The sequence below is a fragment of the Lathyrus oleraceus genome, chromosome 7 (genome assembly GCF_024323335.1).
Source record: "Lathyrus oleraceus cultivar Zhongwan6 chromosome 7, CAAS_Psat_ZW6_1.0, whole genome shotgun sequence".
NCBI classification, from domain to species: Eukaryota; Viridiplantae; Streptophyta; class Magnoliopsida; order Fabales; family Fabaceae; genus Lathyrus; species Lathyrus oleraceus.
This window is the reverse complement of record NC_066585.1, coordinates 320607206-320631045: the sequence shown is the minus strand read 5'-3', so window position 1 is coordinate 320631045 and position 23840 is coordinate 320607206. Positions and strand designations below refer to the sequence as shown.

At 32.3% G+C, this 23840-nt stretch overlaps 2 protein-coding genes across 2 annotated transcripts; both read right to left on the bottom strand.

Annotated features, from left to right (window-relative positions):
- Positions 1-1751: 1751 nt before the first annotated feature.
- Positions 1752-8210, bottom strand: LOC127103619 (uncharacterized). Its single transcript, XM_051040868.1, has 4 exons — positions 8142-8210; positions 7804-8054; positions 7537-7713; positions 1752-1755 (listed from the first exon to the last, which is right to left on the bottom strand). The coding sequence occupies exons 2-4, from the start codon at positions 7980-7982 to the stop codon at positions 1752-1754; spliced, it is 360 nt and encodes a 119-aa protein (XP_050896825.1). The 5' UTR covers positions 7983-8054; positions 8142-8210.
- A 12719-nt stretch (positions 8211-20929) lies between these two features.
- LOC127107465 (serine carboxypeptidase-like) lies at positions 20930-23688 on the bottom strand. The gene is given in 9 exon segments (XM_051044752.1): positions 20930-21179; positions 21263-21396; positions 21537-21795; positions 21884-21972; positions 22132-22282; positions 22432-22599; positions 22720-22839; positions 23097-23268; positions 23363-23688. Coding segments are annotated over 9 exon segments (1521 nt in total). The 3' UTR covers positions 20930-21077.
- Positions 23689-23840: the final 152 nt, after the last annotated feature.

Sequence of the window (23840 nt, the reverse complement as noted above, 5' to 3'; positions counted from 1 at the left end):
AAGCGAACCAGTATAAAATCCTGTGTGATTTTATTTTTGTCAAAAAGCGCTTATTTTCCAAAACAATTCAAACCCCCCTTTCTTGTTTTTCTCACCTTCAAAGGTCTCGCAACAAAATCTAGGGTTCGGGAGTCGATTATGCGAAGGGAAGGTGTTAGCACCCCTACGCATCCGTAGTACTCTACGGGATCCACTCTTGTTGTTCTAGTCTATAGGGTGTAGGTTTATCTAATGTACTATTTACTAAAAGAAGGTTAAAAGAAAATGAAAATGACTCGCAAGGATGTCGCATCCACTGTCTACGTATCTCATCTGAGTATGAGAATCAGAGTCTTCGTAGCTCGGCTACCTATGGGAGAAAGAGAAGTGTGCTCGATAAGACATCGCGTCTTATGCCTACATATCTCATCTGGAATGAGAATCAGAGCAAAACGTAGTTCAGCTAACTACGAGAACAAGGGTCTCGATTGCAACTAGGGTAAGAGAAAGGGAAGGTCTCGATCGCAACAAGGGCGAGAGAAAAGAATCGCAACAAGGGCAAAAGCAAAAAAGGATTAGTTGTTAGTCTTTAGTCAAACTCGGCAAGACATCGCATCTCGTGCCTACGTATCTCATCTGAACATGAGAATCAGAGTTATCGTAGTTCGGCTAACTAGGGGTTAAGGATTGCCATTTGAACATGGACTTACAAAAGAGGACACCAGCTGTGTCAAAGGAGAGTGGGCAATGTGTTCAACGTCCTAGCAGTAGGTGTCGCAACTCGCTGAATCGAGTCTTAGGCAGTTACCTCTTCGCAATAGAATGGACTGACATGACACAAGATCGGAGACGCACGGAAGGTCTAAAAGGCGGGGAAGCTCTGCCCTAGAGTTGTCATGCAATATGGACCTATGTGTTAGGATTTACAAATGGGAACATCTACCTAATGTTAGCATGCAAAGAATAAGGGAATTCTACCTATGTTATCATACAAAGGGTTCTACCTAATGGGTGCTACCTAAACGGAACACGAGTCGACGGATGGAGCAAGGAGAGGAACCAAGGATAAGGGTAGATGGCGATGCTTGAGGCAATCGACTTACAGGTAGATGGTAGTGCCTGAAGCAATCGACTTACAAGAGAAATGGCGATGCATGAAGCAATTGACTTACAAAAGGATGGATGAATACATGCTGGTTTTGTTAAGTTTTGAAAATGATTACTCGATGTTGGATCGAGCTTTTGATCTTGTTTTGAAATGATTATCGGATGTTTGTTTTAATTCTTGTATTAACATATGAATAAAGAATTAAAGAATAAATATTATACACTTCATGGAAGAGGGGTACATTTGTTATGAATGGGGATTGTTCATGGCAATCAAACAATAAGAATATATGCCTCATACATCATACAAGTAGGCAACAGTTAATCAAATCAGATAAGCAAACAGGTATGTAATCAAATCAAAGAATCAAAGAATGAAATAATGGAGCATTAAACAATGCATGGGAGCATGAACATGTTAAACAATCAAGCAATAGAAAGCATGAATGAGAGAAACAAGTGCAAAAGATAACAGATGAATCAGACAGATGAAAATATGCACAAAAGGATCCACTGAATAATTTAATCGGGAAATGAAGTAAGGATCAAATAAAATCAAGGTAAAAGGCCTTTAATACATGGCATATGAGATGAACAAGGGAGGATCAAAATATCTCTTCAATTGCCATAAGCAATCCCTAAGTCAAACGTCAATCACAAAGAAGTCAACTGAAAATTCAAGTCAACTTAAAAAATACCAAATAAATAGAAACTTAATCAAGAAAATTATGAAAAATTAAACTAAATTAGGTGGGGTCAGGACATCATCATCCCCCAAAAATATTTTAAAAATAATGAAAATTAGTATGTAAATTAATTAAAATAAAATAGAGGTCGAGACAAAAGTCAACCAACCAAGCTAGGTCAAAAATAAATCCCAAAATAAATTGAAAATGGGAAATAAAATTCCAAGAAAAGATCAGGTTGAACATGGGACATTGGTCAACCTTTATCCCAAAAATCAAAAGATAAAAAATATTTTAGGTCATAAAAATAAAATCAAGAGTAAAATGTATGCTAAAATGGACCACTTGGAATAAATAATTAAAATAAAATACTAATATTAAATAAATATGAAAATAAAAATTAAATAAAATTAAATGAGACATCAAGAAATATGGAAAATATTTTTGGGAATTTTTATGAATAAAGAAAATATTTTAAAATAATTAAAATCTAAATAGAAAAATAAATATGAAATAAAAAAGAAAATGAAAGTGGACATGAATTGGTATTGAGGGGCCTGGAAAAGGGGGGTGTTGAAAGTGAATGGTGCAGGGCCCAAGATCCAAACCATTATTCAGGCGTGACACCACTAAATAACATTTTTATTTTAAAAACATGTCAACATGGTATCAATAGGGCAAGGTCACTTAAGTGACTAAAAGACAAAAATAGGATGCACGGTCCAGATTAGAAGACAAGCAAAGGATCCAAGGGTTATCAAAGTGACACGCCATCGTCTTTCTCATGAGGACAAACCCTAACACCATGCATGTACGAAAATGCAGTTCATGCAATGATTTTTTCCAAACTTCCACTCAAGAATGCAAGCGCTATAGTGCACCAAATGCCACGAAATAAAAACCAAAATTCAAGTACAAAATGTGTAGATCATCATGGTGACTTTGTTTGAGTAAAATGATGGCTTGATCATGGAGAAATATTGACAATAAGATGTCAATATGGGCACGGCATAATGGAAAATTACAACACAAATCCGTAACATCAAGAACACAAGCATAAGATTGGCATTATAAACAAACATGAAACAACATGAGCATATGATTAGCAATGGCATGAAGCAAGCATGAGTATATGATTGGCATGGTAATGATCATGATGATGAGCATAGATATATCCAAAACATGGCCATGGAATATGAGTGATAGAGTTACCTAGTGGATGCTTGGTCCACTGCCCCTTGATGGAAGAAGAATAGGAGATGATGTTTCCTTCTTGATGCTTCAAAACTTGAGAACTTGATGAGAGAAAAAGTCTGCTATGTGATGAAGCTTTGCCTTGCTTGCCACGAAAATTCAATGCCTTCTCCTAGGTTTAGGGTTTGCAGCTTTTTAAATATGGTGGATCACATGTTCTAATGGGCTTTGAAATCCATGATATCCATAATGCAAAGTGAGGTGTATTAGGTTTGTGTTATTTAGGCCAAACTTAAGTGAATGGATATCCAATGCATGGCCAAAAGAGGTAGCAAACATGACTTGGTTCGTGCAGCATACAACATGGCTGGTTTGGCAAGCAAGAAAAAGTTCCAAGGTGGTGACTTTGAGGCCATGTAACTTGATGATCAAGTCACCAAATGATGAAATAATGCAAACAGTAGCAAGACATCATGGAGCTTAGCATATTTCATGTTGATCACAAGTTGAAATGATGAATGGAAGAATGTGAAAAATGGCCCTCAAGTTCAGGTCTCACCATGCAAAACTGATTGGGCCAGTTTGGCCTAAAATCTGCCTAGAAAATCAAGTCATGATGCCCACTTTAGGTGAATGTATCTCTCAAACCATAGATCCAAATGAGATGATTCCAAAAGGATGTGAAAGAGGACATGGCAAGGTACAATTTTTGTGAAGAAATTTTTTTCAAATGATGTCTTGAAGTGCAAGAAAACTGGCCAAGAAGTCTTGACAAACTTTGAGGATTTTGAGACTTAGAAATTTTTCTAAGTGTCCTAAAAATATGCCTTACTTTGACCAAGCATAACTTTCTCAATTTTAATCCAAATGGAGCAAACTTTACATTTCTAGAAAGCTTGGAACAAGAGGAACAACTTTAATGTTGGAGAAATTTTCAAATGGAGCTTTTACCTTGAAGTAAAATGGGCTTAAAGTGAGTGCAACAATCATGAAAACTTGCCCTAAATGGAAAGTCAACCATTTCCAAATTAAGTAACTTTTCCAATTCCTGATTAAATGATGAATCCATGATCCAACCTTGATCAAATTTCACATGTAGGCTCCCTTAGGCATGGATTTTGAGATTCCACTCTCAAAATGTCATGAGTTGACTTTTCTGGCCCCACAGTTGACTTTTCCCAAACTGTCTGATTCCCGATTCCAGTGACCAATTGAAGTACTTCTGGCTCAAATAAAGATCTGATTTTTTGTATGTAGACCCTTGTGGACATATGGAGGGCCATGGAAAAGAGTTCCACCCAAAGAATAAAAAAAACTGATTTTATACCAAACCCTAGTTTTAGGGCAAAATTGATCAGCAACTGATTGCACTGATTGCCAATGGATCTTTCTGAGAAAATTGTGAGTCTTCCTAGGCCAATATGCCTCTCCAATCATGACATGGATGAGCTCCTCTACTTCCGACCAAACATTTCCCGTTGCAGGTAGCCATGAAACCCTAATTTCCTGATTAAATCCAAATGAACACTCTGATAGCTCTGAATCCTTCACTGATGAACTGTAGACCATAATAAGATACTTGGACCCCCCTGAGACTTGTATATTTAGAAAATGAAGTCCAATTCTCAATCTTGCTTTGTGTGGGCTCCTTCTGTTAAGGAGTGATCAATCAAAACCTGATTTCCATGTCACTAATGCAATATGCAATGAGTATGACCTAGTATGATGTCAATGAAATGTAAAACATAATCCCATGCTTCCATGAAAAATGAAGGCTAAATTTTAGGCTATTACGGTGATGTTGACGGTGATGTCAGATGGGGAGGTGTATGTTACAGGTGATGTTGAAGGTGATGTCTGTGTTGAGGAGACTGAGGGGGAGGAGGAGCACAAGCGCATGTGTGTTCAATATGTGTTTACTAGTTGCTATCTTAGCTAGTAATGTGTGTTTTATAACTTCTGCTGCTAAACTGCTGATGTGATTATTCTCTTGTGAACAAATGGTTTGATGTATGTTTTAGCCAAAATTTGTCAAAGGGGGAGATTGTTGGTTCTATGCGTTGGCATCAATTTTGGTAAAACCTAAAGTGTTCACAAGTTGTCACAAGTGTTGTCTTGACATGAGATAACATGTTCTTGCAGGGTGTTTAAAATGTGGTTGTGCAGGATTTTACTGAGATGTCAAACCCGATGTCAAGACATCTGTATACAGAACATTCAGTTTGAATGTTATGTATTGTGTGATTGCGCTTTTTATGCTAATCTCTGTGTGATTGATGAGATGATTGAACGCGCCATTCAATCAGTAATTAAAACCAGATTGACTTATTTTCCAACAAGATATAATCAGCTGTCATAAGAAGATGCGAATGGAAAATAGTTTTAGGGTTTTATGATGTCCAAGCCCAGCCAAACACTTCTATATAAAGGGCATGGAATACCTAGTTTTAACACACAAGAAATAATGAACGAAATATTAAGAGAGAATAAGGGTTTTAGTCTTGTGTGGTCGTGTGTATTGTGAGTCATTCATTCATTCATTCATAGATGATTGAATTAGACTGACTTTTGAGTTGTAATTTGTCCACTCTAAGCTTTGAAGCATGAGTGTGTGTATACTTGGTTGAAGCTTTTAAGCAAGATCAAGTATGTGTTCTTGAAGAGTGTCTTCTTTCATTGTAATATTTGTTTTTACATCACTGATGTGATTGAGGGGGAGTGAGTAGGATCTCATATCTAAGAGTTCTTAGATAGAAGTCACACGGGTAGAAATTAGGTGAAAAGACTGTAACTTGAAGTTGTTTACTGAGAGTCTTTGAACTAATTATGTTTAGTGGATTTCCTTCCTGGCTTGATAGCCCCCAGACGTAGGTGAGTTTGCACCAAACTGGGTTAACAATTGCTTGTGTCACTTGTATTACTCACTACGCCAAATAAGGGAAAAGAGGGCGCTTATTTTGGCCTATAACAGCGCTTTTAAGCGCCCTCTAAAGTGGCGCTGGCATAGGTAAAGACAGCGCTTTGTTTTCCTGGAGAAAGCGCTGTCTAAAGTGGCCCTTTAAGGGCCACATTATAGTGCGCTTTCAGAAAAAGCGCCCTCTGGAGTGGTCCATAAAGGGACACCTTAGAGGGCGCTTGCTGGAAAAAGCGCCCTCTAAAGTTGTCAATGTAAAGTGTTTAGAGGGCGCTTTCTGGAAAAAGCGCCCTCTAAAGTTGTCAATGTAAAGTGTTTAAAGGGCGCTTTTTGGACAAAGCGCCCTCTAAAGTTGTCAATGTAAAATGTTTAGAGGGCGCTTCCTACGTAAAGCGCCCTCTAAAGTGTTAAGCGCCCTCTAAAGTTGTCAATGTAAAGTGTTTAGAGGGCGCTTTCTGGATAAAGCGCCCTCTAAAGTTGTCAATGTAAAATGTTTAGAGGGCGCTTCCTACAGAAAGCGCCCTCTAAAGTGTTAGTTGTTTTAAAAAAATTTGTTTGAAAAATAGTGGATATTTAATTGGTAACCTGTTCGCATGCTGCAGAAGTGTAAAATTCATATTGATTTCATCCTTATATACAACATAATATATGATTCTTTGATCAACAATATACAACATAATATATGATTCTTTGATCAACAATATACAACATAATATATGGTAACCTCCATATATACAACATAATATATGATTCTTTGATCAACAATATACAACAACATATTCATGAGTTAGTAAAAGTACAACAACAATATACAACATATATACAACAACAACATACAACAACAACATTCCATACATATATGTACAACAATATACAACCTAGCTATATGATTCTTTGATCAACAATGAATTGACACAATTCATCCTTCATTTCATCCAAATGAGCTCTTGAGTAAGATTTGTATTCCTCAAAGTACTACAATTAAGAGAATAAAACATATTCATGATTTAGTAACAAATTAGATGAAATATCCGATAATATTAAAATAAACCCTAAGTTATTATTCCATACCATTTTTGGGATGTCTATACGATTCAACGCAATGATATCTCTCATAAATCTCAATACAAAAAATCCGCAATCGACCGAATTATTTTGCTGAGGACACTACACAGAAAAACAAACAATATATATATAGTTAATTTCTTACAAACACTATTATAAGCAAAAAAACAAACACTATTATAAGCAAAAATAAGATACTTAATATATACCTGAACTCTGATCCAGGTAATGTCCTTCCTATTGCGATAATTCTTTTTCGATCTAAATTTTATTATTGCCCTAACAAAATAAAAATGTATATTGAGATCAATCTGACAGACATAATTAAATATACAAATACACACGAATATTTAGGGGAATTTCACTTACGCGTCAACCGTCTTCTTCATACTCGGATATTTACTTCAATCACCCGATAACGAATCGAGATAATACACTATTAGTCTCGAAAGATCCATAGCAACCAACACCCAGTGACCACTGTGAAATAAAACAAAAATTTAGATGAATGAAAATTTTCTACGTAAAAGATATACATATATTAGAATGAAATTATTAGAAAGAAAATCTAACCCGTTGCCAGAATTAAACGGTAAAAAATACAAACTGGGTGTAGTCTTATCGCCGGCCGCCATGAATCTATCGACTAGATCATTCTTTACGGATGTTGGATTTTTCGTTATTAACGTTGCGTTGATACGGGAAGCAGCAATAAAATTGAAACGGTTACACAATTCAGTTCCCCGCAGCAATGTTACATACATATACCTTAAATAGAAACATAATAAACATTAGACTACTCATTGAAATGTGTAAATAAATTGTTCAACTAAGTAAATTATAGACTGATCGGAGTACCATATGTATGTATGAATGACAGCGATGCCCAATTCGTCGTGTTCAAAAAGTTGTTGCATGTCCTCCTTTGCAATTATTTCGAAATGAGCAGCTCCGAAAACACCTTCATCAAAATCTATAGTACGAATGGCCCCTTGCATAATATCGGACTCATTCACCATTTTCTCAAGACGCATCATAATTTGAGATTTTGTCCCGGACGTCGTTGGAGGAATATCGTTACCAGCTTTTTTCAACTTTCGACCGGGAACCTAAAAATTCATATAAATTAAATCATGACTTTTTGTGATGCAACAGAATCGTTGCGTATATAATTCAATAGGTATATATATTTGTACCTCTTTTAGAGATGCAACCGACTCGATGCGTCTTGAAATCCCTTTACCAACTTTATGCGTGGGTCTTGTAGGAGTCTAACATTACCATGTAATAAGGATTGATTAAATATCATAATTGTAGCTGAATTGAAATGTGAATACTAAAGATTCATAATCATTTAGAACATATATACCTCGGCATCTGGGAAAATTAGATCTGACGGCCATCCAACAAAGGATCCGACTGCTTCTCGCATCAACGTTGTCTCTGAAACAACGTCAGGTAATGGTAGAAGCGCGTCAGTATCTAATACAAGGTCAATCGAAACTTTCATATATCCCACCGGGAGGGGATTATGGTGAAGTAATTCACCCGAAGTGTTGTGCACTTTTCCCTTGCCAACCATGCGATAAGTTGGTGACGATAGATACAGCTGACAAGGTGAAATGCCCTAAACCAATAATAAATGTTATTGTTAACGTGTATATGTGTCAAGTAAAAAAGTGCTATTTTAATTTCATAATAACATATATAATTACCTCGGGAAATTTCGGTTGACAATTGATACTAGCTCGGTCACTAGTATCTTTTGCCTCGGAGGCGCACCTTTCCTCTCTATACCTTGCATTCTCGTTTTGTAGTTGGAGTACTTGTGCCCTTAACTCCGCCAAGGTCTCCATCACCTCTTTGTTGGTAGGATTTTTTGTTTTTGGTTTTTTATAAAATGACGACGGAGTCACACCAAAACCCTTACCCCTCACACGACCGAAATACTCAAGAACATTTAGTACTCGACTAAGTACGCTCCTGCAATCCTGGACCTCGGTTGAAGGTACGGTTTGGGATAAAGTCTCATGAAATATTATTAGAGGAGATTAAAAATGAATTATATGTCTAACAAAATTTTCGATATAATTAAAGAAATAATGTTACATATACTTACACATTCGTCATAAACAGTTTGGACCGCTTCAACGACGGCCCCATCCTTCCCAACCCGAGCAGCCTTCCATAATACGTGCTCCGGAAGAGATGTTGCGTCACTTTTCTCCTCGGCTAGCTACACATTGAATTAGATTATAAGATCATCAATTATAACATATTGTGACAATGTATAAGCTCATAGCATTTGAATATACTCACAATTCTTTGTTGTAACCGTGCATATCCCGTACGCCCTTTTTTGTACGGATACGCGGGTTTTGATGCCCTTTTCCGATTTATGTCGCTTACTTCCTGGATAAAAAAGTTTAAGGCATATTAGAACCAAGTAACTTAACAATTGTATAATACCATAATTAATAGACATTACATGGAATTTTTCGTTTCTTCGTTTGGCGACAAAGGTATTCCATTCATCGGCTGAAATAATCTCGGCATACTTCATTGGCCGTTCTGCTTCAACAAATTTTCCTTCCTCATCCTTGAGAAATTTGTTGGACAAAAAGGATTGAAATCCTCGGAGTCTTTTTCCGGCCAATTGAATACAATATTTTTGCCGGCTTGCATCGATGTGAAAGGATCTCTAAAAAACATACACATGGAGTGTGTTATTATAAAGTAATATTATAACAATATATGGTCAACAAATAGTCAACAAAAAAAACATATAACAATATATGGTAAGTACCTGTATCTCCGACCATATTTTTTCTTTGCCAACCTTCAAGTCCGGGCTTCTCCAATTATCACATGTAATCGGAATATGTTGTAGAACAAGGAAACCAATGTAACTTGCCAACATTGAACCGTTAGGCTCAATTAGTTGGTCTTCAGCACTCCAATGTACTTCAAATTTTACACCCTTGTCTCTTGCACGAATGATTGACTTCATAACCGTCAATCCTCGTTTGATTTCTTTTTCAACATTGTTACGTGATCCATTCGCGTCATGGGTATCGTCTTGGTTAGCCATTTTATCTGTAATATAGAAATGATTCAATAAGACCCAAGTAAGAGAATGATTCAATACGTGAACACATTCATATACCTTCCATTTCTCATGCAAAAGACCTACTGCATACAAAAGACCAATGCAAACTCACACACATCTACTGCATGCAAAAGACCAATGTAAACTTATGGTGTTTGGAACATGAACAAACTTGCATCCAGAATCATCAAACTTCCAAGCACAAGCTCAAACACACTTCAAATGATATCAGTTTTCAATCAGAAATAAAAAACTCAGTTTGCCCTAAACAACATTAATCAACATAATGCACAAAATGTAAAACTAAGTTTAGAAAATGCCCTAATCAAACACATGAAGAAAGTGAACGGTAAAGATGGAGAAGAGAAATACCTTCAAGGTGACGGTAACAATGGAGAAGAAAGTGAACAGTGACGGTGGACGTGAACGTGAACGCAGCAGCAGAAAAAGGCGACGGAGACGACGACGGTGAGGGAGGGAGAACGAACGGAGGACGAGAGTAATCGCAGTAGACGGTGGACGCAGTAGAGAGAAAACCCAGTTACGTAAACGAAATAGCTTGTAGAGAGGGAAAATAAAGAGACATGCAGTATATGTTATAATTTTAATGTTTATTAAAGGGGACCTTAGAGGGCGCTTTTGTAAAAAAAGTGCCCTCTAAAGGGGGCCTAAGAGGGCGCTTCTGAAAGCGCTCTCTAAGGCTTTCCAAAAGCGCCTTCTAAACTGGAAATGTACATGGACTTAGAGAGCGCTTTTTCAAAAGCGCCCTCTAAGGGTAACCTTAGAGGGCGCTTTCACTAAAGCGCCCTCTATTGTTGTCCCTCCATTTCCTCATTATTTTTTTTGGCTTCACTTTAGAGGGCGCTTTGTTACAAAAGCGCCCTCTAAAGGGGGCCTAAGAGGGCGCTTCTAAAAGCGCTCTCTAAGGCTTTCCAAAAGCGCCTTATAAACTGGAAATGTACATGAACATAGAGAGCGCTTTTTAGAAAGCGCCCTCTAAGGTTACCCTTAGAGGGCGCTTTCAATAAAGCGTCCTCTATTGGTGTCCCTCCATTTCCTCATTATTTTTTCGCTTCACTTTAGAGTGCGCTTTGTTACAAAAGCGCCCTCTAAAGTGCGCTGTCTATTCCAATAGTATGCTCCTTATTTTTTCTCTTCACTTTAGAGTGCGCTTTTGTAATAAAGCGCCCTCTAAGGGGCGCTGTCTATTCCAGTTTTTGGCGTAGTGACTGTTCTTTATCTTTTATCCTGTTTATATTGTTCAGATATTTGTGTCGTGACATTACCTTCGAAATCTCATATCTGATACCAGAATTTTAAAATATAAGAAAAATTCAAGTGTTCATGAGCATTTGAATTCTCGTAATATGCACAATAATGCAGATAATGAAAATTCTACTAACAAATATTCACTATAGTTAATTTAGGAATGAAAGTATATATGTTTAATTTTTATTAATCATCTGTTGTTTTTATTTTTTTTAGGAGATGATTAGAAGCTACTAATTAATAAGAATTGAAGATGAAAACTTAAATACTAAGTGAACACAATTATTAGAAAAGAGGTGAATAATATAATTCAAACTATTAGCCAAATATATTATAATTTACTAATCTTGATATAAAATATAAGCTGCTTCATTGATAAAACACCAATTTTTATCAATAAATTATTGATGCTTCTACGTGACCATTTGAATTCTAATAGTATTCACAATAATGCAGATAATGAAAATTCTACTGACAAAATTCGCTATAGTTAATTAAGGAGTGAAAATATTAATGTTTAACTTTTATTATTCATCTGGTGTTTTTATAACTAACCTTTAGAGAAGAGAGAGTTCCATAACTATTCAAGGATCGGTTAGTGCATTTTTTGCTCAATCCGTGATTTTGTGAGAGTTTTTTGTGACTGAATTAAGCGTGTGAGTGGTATGAACTTCTTGTGATCGTTTTAATTTCTGGTCACCGAAGGTTTCTTTGCGATGCTATGAATGGATAATGACATGGATATTATTATGTGTGCTGCCTCTGAGTTGCTTTTGATTACCTTTTTATGTATGTTGGACGTGTACTGATGCATGATGCTGTTGAATTAATTTGGATGATCATGTATATGCTATGCTTATTTGGATGATTTCTAATTTTGCTGGGTGATGATGCTGAACGTAGAGCACATGGAAGGGGGCATGATGAGTGATGGTGTTGCACGATGGATGTAGGATCCTCCCTTCAATTGAAGAAGTATGTCCTATTAATAATATTAAATAATTAATACAGGGATAATTTTGAAATAAAAACATTAAATGCATATTTACTTATATTTAAGGCTATAAATAAAGTCGGAGGGGGTACTAAAAATAATCTAATTTGATTAGTGATATCATAGTCTTTTATTTTGAAAATTTCTTCCCCTTTTCTCCTGAGCATGACAAAATGGCTATATATGTATTAAGATCAACACAAGAGAGTAAAAGGGAAAAAAATAAGAACCAAATTGCAATGACCATCTAAATGACTCAAAGCCAATAGTGAAACTAAAATTTTGAGTTTGTCTTAAATGCAAAATGATAAGGACAATAGTCAAAATCAACATTTTAACACCTTGATAAAAGGGAAACAATTATTTTGGGTACTTCCTTAATGATTTGATTTCTACCTTTGAAGATGTTGAGTTGCTTCTGTTTTTCTAATATATAGATGGAACGAGTAGAGCAGAGCGTAGATTACAACATGTCTTGCCAATTCAAATCAACAACAACAGAGCTTATTTATATTCTGGAGCTGGTAAATTCTTGTAACTTCCAAGGTATACACTAATGTTATATGGAATTTTGTTATAGGTATACACTTCCAAAAGCAACTGAGTTAGTAAATAGTAATTTACATGTTTATAGTCAATGATGCTAGTCATGGGTCTAGTGTGGCATCATTTGTTTCTAATTCTACATGTCTGTTTTCAATAGTCAATACGGGTAGCTGAGAAAATTACACAGAAGGTTGAAGGTCAGTTGTTAAAATCTCCAAATGAGTTTCTTCAACTTTAACATTATTGTATTTTAAAGTCAATTGTTGTTGCAGAATCCTTTTCATACATGCTTAACTTGGTCAACTTAGATTAAGAGATTTAGATTGCCACTGTCGAAACAACACGTTGGAGAAAAGAGATTTCACAGATGAGAGCAATGCAACTACGGAATCTCGAAGAAATTCACATTCTTCTCTCTCTCAATGAAGATAAATGTTTGCACATTGAACATATACTTAAATCTTTTAATCTTTATCAGATTTTTTTTTTCGGTTAAAACTATTTGGATTTGTTTATAATTAGATTTGTAGTTACATTTAGTTACATTAGTTCTAAGTATTTTTCCTTGTTCTATTTCACTAATAAAGTTTATAGTTACATTAGATTTTTTTTATTAAACAAATTCATTAATTTAGCGGGGGTTATAAACCTCCTCAATCAACATTTAATTAAAAAGACCCTACAAAATTCATGACAGTTTGTAACCGTCAGCTACTTGCAATTTACGACAGTAATAAAAGGCATATATAAGCATTAACCAAGAATTTAGAAATTTGTTCCGAGTCGTTAGCTATATGTAGCAAGTCCTTAATATTTACTACTCGAAAGGCATCCAAAACGGCTAAAGAGCGGGTTCAATTTGTCATAATCAAAACTGGAAATCGGCAAGGGGCTATCCGACCAATAAATTTGGAAACGATACTTCCCGTCCAACGCATACGTAACTTGGGGGAAATCTTTAGTCACTCTTCACTCGAAGGAATTTATCCTTGAAATCTTTGTAATTGGTAGTATAAGCTTGAAAGAAGCTCTTCTCTGGAATTATGCTAAGGGAAACCCAACCTCCTTTTTCCGCTCCCTTCAGCTCAAAGAATGAGAAGAATAAATCTAAAGTATGAGTTATATCCACCGTCTTCCATACAGGTTCAAAAGCTTTGATAAAGTCTCAGTTGTTTGGGTGTAACTGAGAAGGGGCAACATTTAGGGTTTTAAGGAGGTCGGAATTAAAATAAATAAAGGAGATACAAATCATAAAGTCTTCGATTACCCAAGAGTAAAAATAAAAATACTCATCTGGAACTTCGTATGACCGAGTAATACAAACTCTATCACCTGCCACATAGGGTTCTAACACAACTTCCTCGTCGTTCTCGGTAAACAAAACCTGATTATTAGACTAAAGCTTCAAAATATAGCTATAATCGAGGACACTGTGGTCATAACTTTAAAATTCTTTGTCAATCAAAGATCTTATTGATTCCATCATAGTTTCCACAAAACCTGACGACGAGGACTCTGAGTTAGTTTTACTACTAGGAAACTTCCTTAATAATATGGTCAAACTCCTCTCGATTCAGATGACCCTCATAATCTCTCATACATTCGTTCCAGAGTTTTCTTCTTTCATGAGCAGTAAGGGAAATCGGGAGCTCTCCTGAATCCTCATAGTTTTGTATTATAACCATAACAAAAGAGTAAAAAAGAGGGAAAACGAGTAAAAAGGGCAGAAAAAACAATATATGAGGCTTGAGCAAACCGATTCAGGTCAGTTTGCTTAAGACTAGAAGTTCCAACACATCTTCATAAAAGGACATTGCAAGCGATCCCATCATCTACCACGAGTCCTATAAATGCTTTGTTTGTGATGAAGACACCGATGACTAGTTGTAGTTCAATGTTTGCAATTTCGTCGATCATTCTCTATCTAGGAATCCTAGCTCTGATCTATCAACTTACTGTATTCTTTAATCACATCTAGTAAAAACCAAACGGTGGATGATGAAGCATTGGATGAGGTTACATTTTGAAATGTGTCGATCAACGATGATATGTGAAAGGTCGGATCTGAAGCGGAATAAAGCTTTTTTATCATCTTCTCAAAAGTTATTGCTTATGCTTGATTAGTTTTGAGAATGACTTACTCTTGATAAAACGCGGGAATCAGAAGTCCTTTCCCACAGACGACGCTAATATTCCATTCTAGAACAAGAAATAGAGTGATATGCTGAAGCTGCGACATAGTAAATCTTCTGATGCAGCAGAGCAAGGGTGTCCCTACAAGGTTAGCACTCTGAAGATCAAGTCAGTTTGTGAAAGAGTAGAGAGTATCCAAATTGGGTTTGAAACTAATTACCTGGAATGACGTTGTTCCCTATATATAGGGGAGAGGAATAACGACCTCTCTATCTTTCAGACGTGAAGTGCAAAGAATCGTTGGATGTGTCTGAGGCATAAATCTCTTACAGCGAGGAAAAAATTATCAAAACGGGCTACCCGATCCTAAACGGGTCGGTCCAGATGGGCCTTAAGATTTTTAGGGTCGTGCCAAAAAGGCCTGGTTGTAATATGGGCTCAAATATTACTACACGAGTCCGATCCTATACGGGCTTCGGGTTACCCGACCTTAAACAAGTTTTTATTATATTATTTTTTATACAAAGGTAAAATTAAAAACTCATAATTTTTATTATAAATACATTAAAAAATATATTAATTTAAATATAGTACATACTATATTAATTTTTAGAAATACTTTAATATATTTTTGAATATAATACATATCAATGTTGTATAAAATACTACTCAAATATTTAACATAAGATAAATTAATAGAATACGGGAAAATTGTGAAATAAAAAATAAAATAATTAAATATTAATGTGATTATATTAACGTATAATATTTAAAAGAGATAAAATTTAGTGAGATAAGAAAAATTAGTGTGTTGTTTTGGATTTGAGAAAACATAAATATTAATATAAATTTTTAAAATTTATAGTTATGTCGGCTTAACGGGCTAACTCTAATAGATAACGATTTTTTTAAAACAAAATTATAAAAGATTTAAAAAATATTGACTCTAATTTAAGGCCCAATCACCATTATATTTCGGGCCTGGTGAACTAGTCCATATAAGTTAGTTTATTTTAACGACTCTAAGCGAGACACAAGATAATGTTATGGCAAAGAGAATATTTTAGAAATGAAATCAGGAGAAGATTCTAAAATAATATCAATTGCGGAAAGTAAGTATCATTAATAGACAAAATTATGCAAAGTTTAAAGATGTCTTTGCTTGGGTACAAAACGTCTCCCAAAATATATTGATTAAAACATTTGTTTCTATTTTTATTTTATACGGGTGAATTGTACTTAAAAAGAATAATTAACATTTTTTTTTTTTGGTTTTAGATGAAAATGGATAAATGAGTGATATTGGAAAAAATAGATCAATTATCAATGATAAGGCTGGAAAATTGATGGTAAGTCTTGATTATAATTTATTGTGTGTTACTTTATAATCTTCTAATTTATTTGTTTCTTATGAAAAGGAATTTTCGTTATTGCTTTGATTTTTCATAATTCCTTTGAACAAAAGATTGACACGAATTAATATTCATAAGCTCTCATTCAGAGATTATTTTCTATTAATGAGAGCTTTATTAATAGAAATTATGCAAAGTTTAAAGATATCATTAATAGACAAAGTAAGTATCATTAATAGACAAAATTATGCAAAGTTTAAAGATGTCTTTGCTCTAAATCATTCAGATGACCCTCATAAGCTCTCATTCAGATTATTATTTTTAAAGTATATCAATGAGAACTCATGCTTTGAAGCATGTGTTAGATTGTATGTAAGGAAAACTTTAATATTTTTTTAAGTTGTGTGTGACTATATCATTATTTGTTCATATTATTTTCCTTTATATAATTTTTTATTGTTTTAACTTTTAATTATAAAATTGATATGTGAAATAATAATAGTAACATGTATGGTGGTTATTTTACGAATATTATTTATTATAGGAAGAATTGAACAAATATATTAATGAGATTGGAACATCTTAATTATCTCAAAATATGCAAACTTATATTTCTCGATGACATAATTTTTAAAATACAAGGACATACAAAAAAGGACATTTGTGATGTATGTGGAAATTTCCTAAATTTAAAAAATTAAAGATGCATGTGTTTGAATGTGTTATAACATTGATTCAAACATCAATTTTTTTATAAAAGAGATTAATGATATAATTCAAGTTGTTAAACAAATATATCATAATTTATTAATTTTCGTATAAAATATAAGCTGCTTCATTGGTTTAACATTAATTATTATCAAAAAAAATTGCAATTGACTACTGATGCTTCTAATGTTTGAAAAAAATTGCAGATAATGAAAATTCTACTAACAAATATTCGCTATAGTCAATTTAGGAACGAAAGTATATATGTTTAATTTTTATAATTCATCTGTTGTTTTTATTTTTTTTATAGGAAAAGATTATAAGCTACTAGTTAATGAGAATTGAAGATGGAAACTTTACATATTAAGTGAACACAATTTGTTTATTTATTGTTGATAAATTACTTTTTTGTTTTCAGTATAATGTCCTAAATTATACTCACTTAATATATCTCATTATAACTAAATTTTGCTTCAGTTCTATCTTCTTTGCATTTCTTTTCCTTGGCTGGGGTTCGAACTTCCACGAAGAAGATGTTTTCATCTTCTCAACTTTTGCTTGATTGTTGTAGCTTTCATGATTATCTTGTGCTAATATTTTGTTGTTTGTGAAGCAGTTTCCCATTGAAGCAAGGAAGCATACAACTCAACAAGAGATTGCTATTTATAAATATAAATGTAAAGTGGAGGGAGGGAAAGCACATGGAGTAACCGGATGTTGCGCCGGGTGATTGAGTAAGGGGATTCTCTTGCTTCATAAAACCAACACCATTAATATATGCTTGTTTTTTCAATTTAATTTTATACATACTTTGTTTCATACTATGCATGAATATTGTACTAGTCTATCTAGCCACCTCTTACCGTTACATTAACATAACTAATGCATATTTCAAATTATTATTTTTAAATAAAATTTAATTAATATGCACATCGCTATAAAAATATTGGTATGTTTTATTAAGGGGAGAGACAACCGACTGCAGAGATACCGTCTCACTTATATAGAATAACTTTAATAATATTTTATTTAATTTATTTGTATCTCATTTAGATTATTATTTCTACCAACAACTTATTCTTACAAGGTAAATATATACTAATACTTATATCAACCAAACTGTCCGTATTTATACTAACAATACTTTTTAATTTTATTATAAATAAAAAATAATATTTATAAAAAATATTTTGATTTTTATAATTATTTTTATAAATAAATATACTAAATATACAATTTATGATTAAATGATTTTATTACTGCACTAACCACAAAAATATAAATTATTAATCATATATTTTTTTTATAATTCATTAATCAAATTTACTACTTCATTAACTAATAAATATTATAACATTAACTAAATTCTTACATTAAAATATAAAATAAAATAATCATTATTTACAATCTACTATATTTTATATGTTAATGTCAGATCTTGGTTAATGTTATAGAACTTATTGATTAATTAAATATTAAATTCGGTTAATGAATTATAAGTAAAATATGTGGTTAATAATCTATATTTTTATGGTTAATGCAATAATAAAATTGATTCATTATAAACTTTATATTAATGTTACTAATGGGATCTGTAGATGAAAATTTAAATATTAAGTGAGCACAATTTGTTTATTTGTGGTTGACATATTATTTTTTTTGTTTTTAGGATAATGCTTTTGTTTTTAGGATAATGCTCTAAATTACTCAAAGATTGATCTGATTTAATTATAATTAATTTTATATATTTTATAAGACATTATGTTAATATATTATATATATTATATATAATATATATTATAATATATATATATATATATATATTATATATATATAATATATATATATATATATATATATATATATATATATATATATATTATATATATATATATATGAGATCGATGATCAACTTATTTTAAGAATAAGTTTTTTTAAGGATTTTTTATTTAATTGACCATTAGATTGAAATCAACCCAAAGACTATGATTTCAAAATTTCACATTAAAAAGCACCTTATTGAATTACTTTTGTTAACCTTAATATATAAACATTCCATAAAAAGAGATTTTTATCTAAAGTAATTTTATTGAAATGATTATGTTGTTATTAAAACATTGTTAATGTATGAATTATAAAAAGAGTATTTTATTAAATATTTTTCTATCATGCTTAATATTTTAAAATTTTATAAAAAGAGATTTTTCGTAAAAATAGATTTCAATTTGTTATCATTATACTTAATATTAGAAATTTCAATCATTTTATTATTTTAAAACTCATGATAATTCGAAAAATGAACTATATAATTTGTGTTAATTTTTGAATTAATAATCACAATTGCAATTATTAAATTAAAATATTAGAAGTCTTGTTTAGTTTTAAAAATAAGTTTAGACAAAAATCCATATCAAAATAAATTATGAAAAAGATATATAATTATATAAAATTTGAGATACATCGTTAAAATAGTTATTTTAAAACCAAATCAATCTTATAAGAGTTAAGATTTTTTCAAAGAAAGTTTATGATATGATTTTACTAAAAAATTAAATATTAGGAAGATTAGTAAACAATATATATTTCTCATTATTTTAAAACTAATATTATTCTTATATATTTAATTTTGGAATTTTATTTAGTCTTCTTAAATATTTATGGTTTAGATTATTTTAATCTTAAATGAAAATTCTAACCTAAATGGTAAATGTTACGAATTAAACTTCGTTGAAATTGGACGACCAAATTTTAATTTAAAAGAAAGTGATTTATTTTTCAATTTATATTAATTATTTTTTGGTTTAGACAAAGGATATGATGACACATATGAAATCGTGTGGTCCATGACTTAAATCATTCGTACATTATACCACTCCTCAAATACTAAATATAATTAAATTATATTTTATATTTGTATGCTAATTAAGTATTAAAATGATTGTAACAAATATTTTAATAATAATATAATCATTGTAATAAAGTTACTTTGGACAAAAAGAATTATTTTTATGTAATTTTTCCAAATAAAGTTTAATAGAATTTTTTTTAATAAGATGATCTTGATATGAAATTTTTAAATCTTGCACGTCAATTAAATCTAACGATTGATATTAATAGTTTTCATTTCTCACATATTTATTAGTTCCCATAGATACCATATATATATATATATATATATATATATATTATATATATATTATATATATATATATATATAATATATATATATATAATATATATATATATATATATATATATATATATATATAAAAAGTGTTTTTTTATGCATAAAAATCAATAACCGTTGACAAACAAAAAGGATAAATATCATAGATATAAAAGTGTAAAAACCATGCACAATAACATTTAATACTTAGTATATTAACAACAGATGACACTAAATTATATAGCAATAGAAATGTGCCATAGTTAAATTAAGTTTTATCTCTATACCTGCGGTCAAAACCAATAGGCAGACCTTTTAAAGGCAAGTGGTTTACTTACGTTGCTAATCCGTTGGTAAAAACAAATAAGTGTATAGTGATGGCTAAATTCCGTAGGTATTAATTATGGATTTCTTAAATACAATACTTGATGTAGTCTTTTTAATTTTTTGAGTATTAATTGATTTCACTGGACACTTTCCTTCATCATACATCAATTTCACTCTTTACATTCTAATACGAATGACTTATGATACTAAGTGAGTTAAAGCTATTGCATCTCTTTCTAACAAAGCTTAAATTGTGTTACATTTCTTAAAACAGAATATGTTTGCTAAGTTTGGAGACCAGAGTCACTTGATCAAGCAAGAGATGTTGAACAATGACGATGCTTTTTACAACATGTAAAATAAAATAGCTTGCATACAAGTAAACATAGAACATAATTTGCAATAGAAAATATCTAAAATTTCACCCTTCAAATATTATACATAAAGTCATGCTTACAACAATGTTGTGATCACTATTTATGTCAAAGGATGTTCTTCAAACATGATATAATCATTTGAGAAAAAAAATTAAATTTTCGTCCCGTTCAGTTTCCCTTCTATCCAGTTAACCAACATCTGAAGTGAAGCTTTTGGTTGATCCATAGGAACCATATGTCCAGCACCATTCACCTGTTACACAACACATACATATAACTAACCAAAAATGACATCAACAATGTCAATACCAAGTAAAATACAAACTATAAACTAACCTTTAGAAAAGAGAGAGCTCCATAGCTATTCAAGGATCCCGCGTTTTTACCATCAACCAAAAAAGGAACTGTTTTGGAGGCCCCAAATTGCTTTTGACCCGACCACTTCATGGCATGAACCCATTGTGAATTCCCTGCCACATGAAAACTTAATCCTAAGAGTTTGACCTTGTAATTTCAATGGACATATATGACAATATCCAATAAGAACGAAATTGGCTATTCACAAATTCGGTTTCAAAATGATTAAGTATATCTAGGATATATCACTCACCAATCCAATTACAAATAAGATCGTATTCTCCAGCATATATAAGAACTTTGATTCCATTCTCAAGAAGTTCCGGAAGAAATTGATCATAGTTAAACATCCAATCTTGAACCAAAGCATCATATACTTCACTGCTGCATGAAACAAACTCTATTTTCCCAACACCTAATGCTTCCTTAACTTCATTGTTGTTTAGAAATTTCTCCAAATTTGAGAAATCATAACACAATTGCCCTTCACATTTCTTTCTGATGTCATAGTACTGCAGTTTTCAATATATCAATTTCGTTAAAATATAATTGGAAATTTATTTAAATTAAAATAAGTTTTGTTCAGTTATGATTACTCACATTAATGTTGCCAGCAATGTCCAAGATACCAGTAAATATTTTTTGACATACTTGTAAGGCTGTTTCGCATGCTTTTTCACCATCAACCCCTACAATTCAGTAGTAGTAATATTTGTAATAACACTTTGTATTTAATAGTATATTGCATAAAGATATAGATTGTCTTTTCAAATTCTATCACGTTATAGCCGCGACCCTTGACAATACGAGTAAAATGGATTGTGATTAGAGTGTAAGGGATCTTTTACCACAAGTATCGGTGGCGTCCAAACACGGTGGAATCAACTTGTTGATCTCTGCTTGATCTTCCTTTGTGATCAATTTGTTATCAAGTGCAAATTGAGGGTATGCTTGGTACTGAATTCTTGGGTTGGTCAACCCATTACCAATAGCAAGACCCTATAATTGTAACGGAATCAAATGAATCAAAACAAACTATAATGAAGGTTGCATGAAGATCTTTTCATTGTTAAATGCAACATTAATTAAGACTACAACAAAGTTATGGAATTGAAGAAACTCTGTGATGACAATTTCAACTACGTGACATTGTAATAAATTGTTAAATTCATAATATACTGATATTATTAGGATATTGTAAGACCTTGAAGTTTATACTTTTGCGATGCGAGAGGTGGAATATAGTGTCCAGCATATGATTCTCCAGTAATGTAAAATTCATTTTTAACCAATTCAGGGTGTTCCTTGAAAAATGCCTGCAATAATTTAAAAAAAAAAACTGAAGTTGATCTCATATAACTTATAAATATTATGTGATTCATATCTTTATCACTTTATGTAATGCTTATAAATCAGAAAAACGATGTTTTATATACCTGTATGAAAGAGTCCATATCCTCGGTAACCTCATATTCTTCGGAAGGAATAGAATCTTGATCAGAATTGTAGCTAAAACCTGTCCCCATGGGTTGATCAACAAAAATAATATTTGATCCCTACAAAATCAGAAAACATCTTAGTAATAATGTTAATAAATAAAACTTAGACCTAATACAAAAACTTTAGAAGTATCTAATTGTAAATAGAATTGTCATATACACACGGGCGCAATCAGCACAACTAGCAGCTAAGCTGACTTAAGGAGATCATTAAATATAATGTTTCTGGTGTAACCGTAACTGCAATTTAGAACCATCTTAAACTCATGAGATAATCAAAATAAAGACATTTAATATGAATTAAATGTTAATACCTTGTCCCAGCCATAGTCATTCCATGAAAGAGACAAATCATTGTTAATTTTGAAAGGTCCATTCTCATAAAACAAAGCTAGTTCACTGGCACAACCTGGACCTCCAGTCAACCATAACACAACTGGTGCATCCTTAGCACCGTTTCTAGATTCAAAGAAAAAATAGAACATCCTGCAATTTAATAAACAAAACAAAAATTACACTATGTTTGTAAATCACAATGAAAATATGTAAAGCAAAAAAAGAGAGATATGTTTAATAGTACCTCGCAGTTTCGGAACGAGGAAGCGTATAGTATCCAGCATGGTGACCAAGATCTTGGACGGAAGTTCCATTAGAACTAGCGAGAAACGAAAATTTCTTCTCTACGATCTTTCCTGGTACGAAATCATCAACAGATGAATCACCATGTATATTAGCTGAATGCTTTGGGAATAAGTTAAAGCTTCTTATAAGTTTTTCAGCAAGTCCATTTGATGAAAATTTTGTTTTTTGAAATCGTTGCTGATGTGTGATGCGAGAAGTTGCATAAGATGAAGAAACTAAAATGAAGAACAAGAAAAGAGACAGAGAGGTTTTGGAGAATCCCATGTTTGTTTGTAAGAAAAATGAGGCAAATGCAAGGTTTTTATAGCATATAGAATGTGAACTTTAATACTATTTTATTTAATTTAGTCGTATCTCATTTAATTTATTATTTCTAATAAGAGCAATGTTATTCTTATAACTAACTTAAATATACA

Coding starts and splice junctions, on each gene's coding strand:
- LOC127103619 (XM_051040868.1), bottom strand. CDS start 7,982: ATGATGCGTCTTGAGAAAATGGTGAATGAGTCCGATATTATGCAAGGG. Junction 7,714..7,803: donor GTCATTCATACATACATATG/GTACTCCGATCA, acceptor TTTCTATTTAAG/GTATATGTATGTAACATTGC.